At 35.5% G+C, this 11,042-nt stretch overlaps 1 protein-coding gene across 2 annotated transcripts; it reads left to right on the top strand.

Annotated features, from left to right (window-relative positions):
• Positions 1-4,658: 4,658 nt before the first annotated feature.
• Positions 4,659-9,824, top strand: LOC147534664 (auxin response factor 9-like). Of its 2 annotated transcripts, none has more exons than XM_086648172.1 (14): positions 4,659-5,434; positions 5,624-5,730; positions 5,828-5,923; positions 6,006-6,065; positions 6,177-6,329; positions 6,430-6,514; positions 7,059-7,149; positions 7,261-7,425; positions 7,532-7,645; positions 7,735-7,807; positions 7,887-8,043; positions 8,143-8,798; positions 9,095-9,282; positions 9,385-9,824. In XM_086648172.1, exons 1-14 carry the CDS (start codon positions 5,362-5,364, stop codon positions 9,515-9,517), a joined length of 2,151 nt encoding a protein of 716 aa, XP_086504298.1. In that variant the 5' UTR covers positions 4,659-5,361; the 3' UTR covers positions 9,518-9,824. The 2 variants fall into 2 exon arrangements, with proteins under 2 accessions (XP_086504298.1, XP_086504296.1); XM_086648170.1 differs by having other exon boundaries at positions 4,902-5,434; positions 7,887-8,046.
• The last annotated feature ends 1,218 nt before the right edge of the window (positions 9,825-11,042 follow it).

Consider the following 11,042-nt stretch of genomic DNA (forward strand, 5'->3'; position numbering starts at 1 on the left):
CCACCTCATATTAGAGTGTCTAACAAAGTGTTCCATTGGAGATGATTTTTTAACAAAAATTCCAAAAAGTCTATGTGGCACTCTAAGTGTTAGAGATTGAGTGTCCCATTGGAGATGCTCAAGGGGTACATTTTCTTTTCGGGAATTGGTATAATTCTGAGTCCATACTTCTTCAACCCAAAAAAACATATTATTACCGAACTAAAATAAACTTCATGTAAGTGCCTATTTTTCAACACTAGGATAGTAGGATTACATTGAAAACAAGAGTAGTAGAATATCACAACATTTCCTCCGGGTTAGTATTTCCCACTAAGAATATTAGATTAGATTATAGATGACAAACTCAATAGGTGAAACTCGACCATGTATCACGGGCAACAAGGGTCTAATACTTTTTTTTGAAATAAATCCATTGTAGTCAGCTCTCTCCCGAAGCTAGTTTACATAAAATTATTTTTCGTTCTAATATGATTCACATATTCAAACTAAATTTCTATTTACACTATATAGAGTTAAGCAAAGAAGACAACAATGACCAAGACAACACATGGAGCAAGTATTTGCGGCACTTATCGTAATCATATATCATGGCCCTCACGGGCATGAAAGAGGGAGTGTGACCGATGACATCGCACCAGCCACCCTCTTTCGAGGGGTTTCCTCGAGTAACACTAAACAACTCTTATGATGCTAGGTATTATGAGGCTCGCTTAGTTTTTGTAATATACTTTCGTCCCCATTATACTTGACCCCAGCGTGCACAAAAGGGAGCTTATTAGATTTAGCCTATTGAGGATCCCACTAAAAGAACATGAAAATAAAAGTTTTTTGAGGATCCCATTAAATTACTTGACCTTAGTATGCTCCAAAGGACCCTTAGATTTTTACCTCAATCCTCAAGGGACTACATCTTAAACACCTTTACACTAATGGCTTGATTAAATAAATTGTGTTGATGATGATTCCACTTGAATTAATTAATTTTAGTGAGGCTTTAGAAATGACTTTTGGTTATTCATCTATGGAAATGAATATTATGGTAATTGAGCGTGTCAAAATAAAACAACACAAACAAACTAACGATTGAATAGAATGAGATGATCTTGACTTTGTGAATAAGTGATAAGATCCAACAGGATAACGATCTCGCAATCTTCACTTCTGTAAACCATAACTGCCAAAGCCAACACCGATGACTTCAGAAATACCTAATCAAAAGCAGTACTTCGACAACCAAAAGCTTTTTTACATTTTACAATTAAACAGTGTGAAGTTACTAGGGAGGAGTATGGTATTCTTTTATTCCAACTTGGAGGGTTTGTGAATCCAACTTCAATCCATTAGTATTTTTCAAACAAAAAAAGAAAGAAACTTTAATCCATTATTATATGGTTAGATGCCATTAAGATTGGATTAAGCATGTGAGTTGCCATACTCCTTAATAAATATATTCCAAAAATCTAAGAAGGTTAACCATTACATTAGGTACGGACAACTTTAATTGCTGAAATGCCATCAACTTTAAAGGTAGCTAATCGTGCATATAAAATACTTCGTTACAAACACGATAAAAGAAACACCGAGCTTACACAACACAAAAATTTTACCCAAGGCAGTCCCATGGCAACACTTTTGGCCCATCTAGACTTTTCTTCTCAATGAAACGATCCGATGGAATTATGTCTTCTCCAAAGAGAAGTCAAACCTAATATGGAGTAGTGCGCGTATGCTAATCAGACTGCAGCCGGCTTGACATTAATGGACTTCTACAACAACTTTCTCTTTCTTTAAAATTAAATAAAAATGTAATGCAAACTATAATACAAACATAATTAAAATAAAATAGTAGCGGAATTAGTTGTCATTGAAGAAAGAAATATCCCAAAGAGTCCTATTATAATTGATTTTTCACTATTATTAATTGTTATTTGTCTGTGTTATATAACAAGTGAAGAATTGTGCATACCTCTCTAACGAATTAAGATAGTACCACACAATAAAAGAACCGTAACTATTAAGAAATCAACTAGACAACTACCACGTAAATTAATGTCAAAGTATACTAAAATTGGAAAAATATAGTTAACTAACTTTATATGTACTACTTAATATCGTTACTTCACAATAGCAGTAGAATTACACCATATGATCATGTAACTTTTTTGTTATCCCATTTTATTGGAATCATCATGATGCACGGACCAAACAAAACCATCTACAATATCACATTATAGTCAAGGTTATTATGTTTTTGTATCTAACTATCTAGGCTTCCACGAATTACCAAGAAATGTATCATTTAATTTTAGATTTTTCACATATATATCTCCATAGATACTCCTATCACCTAAATTTTACAAAAATTGAAATTTATTATAAAATACCTGTGAATTTGTTACTACAAGATAGATACTTCTATTGCTCAAAATAGGAAACTGTAACATAGGCATATACTTGTTATTTTTCTTTAACTGCCACGCATCTTAAATGGACCGTTGGAATCAAACATTACAAGGGACCACCTGATCAACAAATTTGACTGGGACTTGTGATCTGAGTATCTGACCAACTAATATATCCGAAAATATCTAAGTGAGATAAAATGTCTTAAATGCCACCAAAATCTTAAGTTCATAAGTCTCATAACCACCCACTGGTTTCTTCTCTCAATAGAGGACTCAAATAATCACTATATTTTATACTAGCATAGAAGATGCATAACCATTACTTACATAATAAGAAAACAACATTACAAAATGAATAAAAACTGTCATCACTACAAACATCTAAAATCGTATAAAGTAGTATCAAGACCTTTAAAACGTCATTTATTTTAATTTTTACAATATTAATCCAGCTTACACATAAGAAGTGGTGAGTTTAGACCTAGTGGGACGAAGTACATGCACATTTTAATGGCTCTCAATTTCAGAGGCGATCTGGGCCCAAAGTCATCATAGCAGTCACTTTGAGTCCGTATGTAGTTAAGGACCTCAAATTTCGAATTTTGTATGATATTTTTAAAATAATAATCATTTTTCAAGTAGATTTATAACATAATTTATGTTGTAGCTTAGTGGATAATAAACACGTGTTTTGTGTAAGAGGTCAAGGGTTCGATTCTTCTTCCTTATTAATACCTTAAATTTTAACTTTGCTTGGGGCCTCCCAAATAGACCAACACTGCTCAGTCTTAAAACTCAATCGAGTATTCTCTTACTTGGCAAAAGCTAAACTATTAAAGTTTCACAGAGTTACAAATGATGAAAATAATCGAGGGTGCTTCTAAAGGCACCGAACCAAAAGATTGTTAGCATCCGATAATTTTACTGTCTTGGGTCAATGGCCATTGACACGAGTTTTCTATTAGCACCGGTTTTTAATGTGGGTGACGTTCACCTTCGCATGCTTCTTCTATCTTCTTCTTCCAAAATAATACTTATTTACATCAATACTACTCTAGAGTCCTCAATTCTGAGTTGAATATCAAAACCCACACTTGAAATAGGCTAATTTCATTACTAATGTTGACATAGAACAGTTTCAGTGCTAACCCTAATTTCAAATTTTGTTCTTCCCAAAAGGAACCAAATTTCTAAAACCCTAATAAACAAATTAAGAAAACCCTAATCGAGCATACCTGTTTGAATCCCCTTGAAGATCAACAATCAATTTGTAACGATCCTCCATTGCTTACCTTCTACCTTTCTTAGGTAAACACAATAACTTTCTCTCTCTACCTCCATTTCCACCATTGAAGAATTTTTTTTCTCTACCTCAAAATTCAAAGAAGCAACATGAATATCAATCTTAGCAGGTGTTGGGTGGTCTTGGGCCTCTCTTACCCCAAAAGCTAGCTCAAGAGGTAAGGCTTCTCCTACACTTATTAACACACACCATGCCCCTTCCACAACCAATGTGGGATTAACCTAACAGCAGGTCTCTTCCTCTTCAAAAACGTAGTTGAAGAAGAACCAGAACTGAAACTAGAAGTAATACTACTAGTATTACGACCACATTCTTCCTTCTTACAAACTCGAAGCCCACTTGGAGATTTCTGAATCCGTAATCTAAATGGGAAAGATGGTCTACCACCAGGTAAATTAGCAACTGCGACAGAACAAGACATAGTTGATTATCGATTCTTCCATTTGGCCTCCTGGGTTTTCACTTGATTTGAGTTTTTCTCTCTCTATAAAGGGATTGATTTTAGAGAGAGAAAGAGAAGATGAAGAAACAGAGGAAACGGATTAGACAATTCGTGAGCATGTGAAGGTAACAAATTGGATTTTGTGGTTGGATTGAGAAATGGATGGAGGGTTACGATTAACTCCACTTGATCGGTGCTTACATAGTTAGACGGTGTTAATAGAGAAAGAAGCGGTTGGGTCTGGTGCTAACAAAGACGGATACTAACCGCCTTTTGCCCCGGTGCCTTTAGAAGCAATCACGTTCTCTTACCCCCAAACAGCTTCCAAAAGCGGACCCCTACTTTTTTTTAGGTAAAATCGTAATTCTTCCTAGTATTTAAGGTCAGAATGGTCATAGTCTCTTAATCATATAAAAATGTTAAATATACTCCGAAATTTTCTGTTTGGTTGACTTGAGCCAACACGGCTGCCTGCTATAAAGCAGACAACGAAAGTGACGGAAGTAAACTGAAAAATATAACTGTAGCTAATCCGTAACTTAACTTCGTAACGTTACCGTTAAAAATGATTTATTGTAAAACGCTGTTATCAAATGATTCGACGGAACAAGTTAAACCGCCGGCACCGTTATCAAACTGTTAGTTTGTCGAGAAGGTTGTACGGAAACAACATTAACTACGGTTATTATATAACCGTGGTTAAATTAGCACTTTTGTAACCGTAGTTAATTTCCCTTTAACGTATAATATGACCCCAAAGAGAGCGGTTTTGGGTATTTAAGTATCGACGGAGTTTTTCCTGGTTTTCAGGCGGGGGATAAAGAAGAAGGCAATTAGAAGAGAAAGTTAAGTTTTAGAGAGAGAGAGAGAGAGAGAGAAAGAAGCTGAAACGTTATCAGAGGATAAAAGTAAAGTGGTTTTTTAAGCTTTAATGGCGGTTTTGAAGCAGAAAGGATAAGTAGATAAGTGGATTTGTAACGGTAGAAGATCAGACAAGAAGTTATTTTGTTTTGGACATGATCATAATGGAAAGTTCGAAAAAGTTTGAGAAAGAAGTTGAAGCGTTTATGACTTTTCTTATTAAATGAGAAGAATAGATTACCGTGAATTTAATCCTATAAAATGAGGTAGATAAGGTAATTGAAGAGTATGATGATGATGATATTTGAAGTTTGATTAGTGATTTTCAAAGCTTAAAAGACTCGTTAATGGCGTGTTTAGATAATCTCAGAAGTTCATCAATTTCTCAACAGAATTTCTCTGGAGGAAAAACGGATTCAGGTAAATCACTTGTGATTTTCAAAATTCTATATAATCTAAGAATTTGAGTGAGATCAGTATAAGTAAAACTTCTACTATATAATTAGTCATTTCTTCAAAAACCTTGGATCGGAAACCCTAGTTTGACTCGCTATTCAAGAAATGCAATCTTCATACTGAATCTGTTAGTGTTTTAATGGATTTTTTTAGGTGAAGATCTGTATACTGAGCTATGGAAAGCTTGTGCTGGTCCTTTGGTAGATATTCCTCAGAATGACGAGAAAGTCTTCTACTTTCCGCAAGGTCACTTGGAGCAGGTGAAAATTTCAACTTCCAAATCACAACAACCAGATAGATCATCTTCTCTCCTTTGTTTTCATTTTCGATTTTTGTGTTTTGGTGTGTGATTTGCAGTTGGAAGCTTCAACTAACCAGGAATTGAATCAGAGGATTCCTTTGTTTAATCTTCCATCAAAGATCCTTTGCCGAGTTATTAATACTCAGTTATTGGTAGAGATCCTTCTTTCTTGTTTATGTTGATCTTGTTCATTTTTGAAATATTCAAATTGTTGATTTGGTTTTAAATTTCTAGGCTGAGCAAGAAACTGATGAAGTTTATGCACAAATTACCTTAATCCCTTTAGATGATGATGTAAGGATTTCTCAAACTCTTCCAAAATAGATTAAGATTATAATTCAAGATATGATTTTGTTATACTCTTAGCCACTTTCGTAAATCTTCTTTCTCCTTTTGATTTCGTAGCAAAATGAACAAATCAGTTCTGATGATTCTCTACCTGAAACTCCAAAACCCACTGTTCACTCATTTTGCAAAATTTTAACTGCATCTGACACAAGTACTCATGGTGGATTCTCTGTTCTTCGGAAACACGCAACTGAATGTCTCCCTGCTTTGGTAATTTGAGTTTCTGTTTCATATTCTTTCTTCTTATTCTTTCATGCCTATTTTGGTTTTCCCACTGGTTTCTTATTCCTTTGTGGTTTTCTATTTTTAGGACATGAACCAAGCGACACCAACTCAAGAGTTGGCTGCAAAAGATCTTCATGGATATGAGTGGCGATTTAAGCATATTTTCAGAGGTGACATTTGATCCGAACTGAACATTTTTCACTCTTAGAAATGACTGGAATTGATACTGCTTCGACTAACCATATTCCACAGTCCACTTGTGTGATCTGTGTCTTGATGTTCCCATGGATCCAGAATGGGAATTGGCCTAGAAGACTAATCTTATTCCCTTTTAGGATCAATTAGATTAATCACTTTTTACATTTAAGGTTGTGATTTGAAGAATAGGTGCCAAAATACCTGAATTCACAAATAATTTTCCTTGTTTCTACCACATATCTGAGTATCGAAAATCAGGAATAACGTAATGGCAAACCTGACTTACCAATGCCATGTTCCAGCTTAACTAGAATAACCCATTTAAGGGCCTTACTAGAAATCATATCTATTTCTGAATGAAATTCCGTTTTACTAAATATTTTACTTTTCTCTGTTATTTCTTGTCGATAAGCTATACGTGAGCATCTGGTTCAATTGAACAGTTTACAACTGTATTTGATTCTTTATAAACATGAAGTTGTGTCATAGTAAAGTCGATGTCAATCAAATATGCAGGTCAGCCTCGGAGACATTTACTTACAACGGGTTGGAGTACATTTGTGACGTCTAAACGGTTGGTTGCAGGAGATGCATTTGTCTTTTTAAGGTATCAAAAACTCTTCGCTTAAGCTATTGTTTTCTTTTCCATTTTGCTCCACAAATTTGGCTTCTTTTAGTATGGGGCGAACTTTTAAATTTCATGAGATTCTTTGGACAGAGGTGAAAGTGGAGACTTGCGTGTAGGCGTAAGGCGTCTTGCTCGTCAACAAAGTAGCATGCCAACATCTGTTATATCCAGTCAAAGCATGCATCTTGGGGTTCTCGCTACAGCATGTCACGCTGTAACAACCAAAACCTACTTCATTGTGTACTATAAACCAAGGTTTGAAAAATTCATTCTTTATGAAGTTAGAACTACGACACAGTACCAGTACCGAATAAGGCCATTAGGTTCCCTAAATTTACTCAGCATTGTGTGGTTTTGCCAGGACAAGTCAGTTTATAGTCAGATTAAACAAGTATTTGGAAGCTGTTAAGAATGCATTTTCCATGGGGATGAGATTCAAGATGAGATTTGAAGGAGAAGACTCTCCTGAAAGAAGGTATATAGACTTGACTACTTCTCAGAATCACTTTTTTCGAGTTGCTTTCTCCTCTGAAGATCATTTCCTTTTCTTATCCATATGGTCAGGTTTACGGGAACAATAGTTGGGGTAGGTGACATTTCTCCACAGTGGGAGGATTCTAGATGGAGATCTTTGAAGGTTAATATCTTTTGAAGCATTTCATCCACTTAAGTTCTTATGTTACTCTACTTAACCCTCGATATTATATTTCATTCAGGTTCAATGGGATGAAAATGCTCCCATTCAGAGACCAGATAGAGTTTCCCCATGGGAGATTGAACCATTTGTTCCCACTGCGCCTCCTCCAAACATGATTCAGCCAGCAACAATAAAACACAAAAGGGCCCGACCATCTGTCGATCTCTCTGTTCACGGTAGTAGGGATCTTAACTGTTCTCTTTATTAATGAATTTCTTCAGTGCAAGTTTTCTTATCGTTTAATTAAACTTTTCGTTTTCTCCGTTCAATTTTAGATATTAGTACCAGTTCCGCGGCTTCGTCTTTCTGGTATCCTGTATCAACTCAATCACACGATACTACTACTTTGAGTGGTCCAGAAGCTCACAATAGCGAAAGTCAATTTGTCTGGAACCCTAATCAGATCGAAGTAAAGAAAAATGTTAATAGTGACAACAAATCAATCCCAAATACTAGACAAGAAGGGAGGTGGCCTTCTCCATTACTGAATGTTTCCCTCAATTTGTTCCAAGATATGGGAAAAGATAGTGCTAATATTTCTACATGGCCAGATCACTCAAGTTATTCAATGCCCAATCCCCCGTCAATACCCAATCCCCCGTCAATACCCAATGCTCCCATTACAGAGGATATAGTGGAAAAGACGAAGAAACCTGAAACTCCTGGTGCATGTCGTTTATTTGGGATAGACTTAATCGATCACTCAACTGCCCAGATTTCTTCTGAAAATGTTACGACAACAAATCCTATTAGTGTCTCCATTGCTACGGCTGAAAGAGCTCTCGTAGTTAATGTATCTGGAGGTGACTCTGAACAACTCTCGCCTCTTTCTAAGACTTCCACAGCTACAAAACATGGTTTACTACAGAATTCACCAAAGGAAGTAGAGAGTAAAAGCTCCTCTATATCTACTACAAGAAGTCGAACTAAGGTATGTTCCAAGCAACTACACTAATAGTCTGTTCAGAATAGGAACTGATTTAACCAATTTAGATCCCATCATGAAGTTGCATATTGTATAATATCTAGACAGACTAGACCCAAGTACAAATGTTATCATGATAGTCGAGATCGAGATATACAAATTCCCAGTCTATAACAAGTTTAATGGTGAAGTTATTCAAAAGATTTAGTTTTAAGTGGTTTGGTAAAGCAATAGATGCTTTTGCATAAGCAACTGCTTTGGACGTAATAACCAACTAACCAAGTGTTTGTTTATTTGATAAGGTGCATATGCAAGGCATTGCCGTGGGGCGAGCCGTGGACTTAACTAATTTAGAAGGATACAACGACCTTATAAACGAATTGGAGAAGATGTTTGAAATAAAAGGCGAGCTTAGCCCACGTAATAAATGGGAAGTTGCCTTCACCGACGATGATGGAGATATGATGCGAGTTGGAGATGATCAATGGCCGTAAAATATCTCTCATTTTTCATCTTTGATAATTATATTCATGGTGTTTTTCCACTTTTTTTTTCAATGAATTCCTTCTTTGAATTTTGGTGTCTTTTCCAGGGACTTCTGTAAGATAGTGAAGAAGATCTTCATCTATTCAAGCCAAGATTTGAAGATAGCAAAAGGAAATAAGCTTGATGGCGAAGGAAATGTTGTAAGTTTAGCTTCAGAACTTAAATTTGAACAAACATGATAGCTTCAATAGATCCTTTTCCATTTGTAGTTTTGTGGTTCTTCAATGGTGGAATGAAACTACTTTGTAATATTTGGGTTCTCAATTTTTTTTTCCAGAGCTTAGTCTTATTAATGTAATGGTTGTATTAATGGACAAGATTAGAGGAATCATATCAAATAGATTGGGTGGTAGCATTAGGAATGTCAATTCTACTGGTTTTAGAATTTCTTTTCCTCTCAATTATGTAAATATTGTGCTTTGTTTAGGTTTTCTGGCCAGATAACTCTATTCAACTTCCTCTATCTATATCTATTCTATTTTTCAATTTTTTTTTCTTCTTTTGATATACTCCCTAGTTCCTATGACCTTTCACTTTCCCTATCTGCAAAATATTTAACAAAAAAAAGTGTATGAAAATGTGGTTAAGGCACTAGAAATAGAAAACCAACTAAATCGTCTGTAACATTTGATTCATGTTGGTGAAAAGTTACATATAAATGGAGTGAAATTAGTATCTCCCTATACAATAGAAACCTAATGTGAACTATAGAGAAACTTATGTGAACAATATGCTTGGTGAAAAATTACATATGTTGGCAAAAAGTTAGAAATAGAAATATGCCCACGATATGCTTGGGTGTTTGTTCTGCCTAGCATTGCCCTATACAATAGAAACCTAATGTGAACTATAGAGAAACTTATGTGAACAATATGCTTGGTGAAAAGTTACATATGTTGGCAAAAAGTTAGAAATAGAAATATGCCCACGATATGCTTGGGTGTTTGTTCTGCCTAGCATTGCCGTGAGAAATGCCGTTTGGCCCGATTGTCCGGTCGATTCCAACTCAAAATCTGATGGTTGGCCACGTCAGATTTCGGGTGAACTTTTGAAGGTGAAGATTCGTTTGAGTGATTGAAATTAAATAGATATTGAGAAGCAATTTGGTCCGACTTGGCTGGCCACGTCAGATTTCGGCTGATTTCAACCAGCCAATCGGGCCAAACAACATTTCTCCATTACATAGAATCAATAGCATAAAACAAAGAACTAGAAATCTAGCTCTCCCTTTGACAAGGTTCTTATTAGTTTAGGTTTTTTCTGGTTTCCTCCAACATCTCAATTGTGTTTCCTCGTAATTGTTGTCAATCTTTCACTTTCACCCTCAAATTTCGAGATACAGTGGAGAGAAATTACTTATGATGTATAGAAAGGATAGATAAAACCACAGGATACATCTTGGAGAATTTTATCACGAAAATTACACGCTAAGAGAAACTCATGTGAACAATCACTAACGTGTGAGCTGTTAAGTAAATGAAATTAATATGTAGTGAAGAGTTAAGTTCCACATACACCCTACTAATGGTATTTTGTGAGACAACAAACTTTGAACACATTACACGCTAAGAGAAACTTATGTGAACATCACTGACAACGTTACCATCTTCAATCGGATTTAGCCTATGCAGCTATGCTCATTGTATTGAAAACTCGTCAGTGCTGCAACCCCGACTCATTGCTGAAACAGACATGCATATACAA

Source organism: Eschscholzia californica, unplaced genomic scaffold (assembly GCF_041429995.1).
Source record: "Eschscholzia californica isolate CP2 unplaced genomic scaffold, dmEscCali1.0.p SCAF_6, whole genome shotgun sequence".
Lineage (NCBI taxonomy): Eukaryota > Viridiplantae > Streptophyta > Magnoliopsida > Ranunculales > Papaveraceae > Eschscholzia > Eschscholzia californica.

Coding starts and splice junctions, on each gene's coding strand:
- LOC147534664 (XM_086648170.1), top strand. CDS start 5,362: ATGGCGTGTTTAGATAATCTCAGAAGTTCATCAATTTCTCAACAGAAT. Junction 6,066..6,176: donor TAATCCCTTTAGATGATGAT/GTAAGGATTTCT, acceptor TTGATTTCGTAG/CAAAATGAACAAATCAGTTC. Junction 7,426..7,531: donor ATTGTGTACTATAAACCAAG/GTTTGAAAAATT, acceptor TGGTTTTGCCAG/GACAAGTCAGTTTATAGTCA.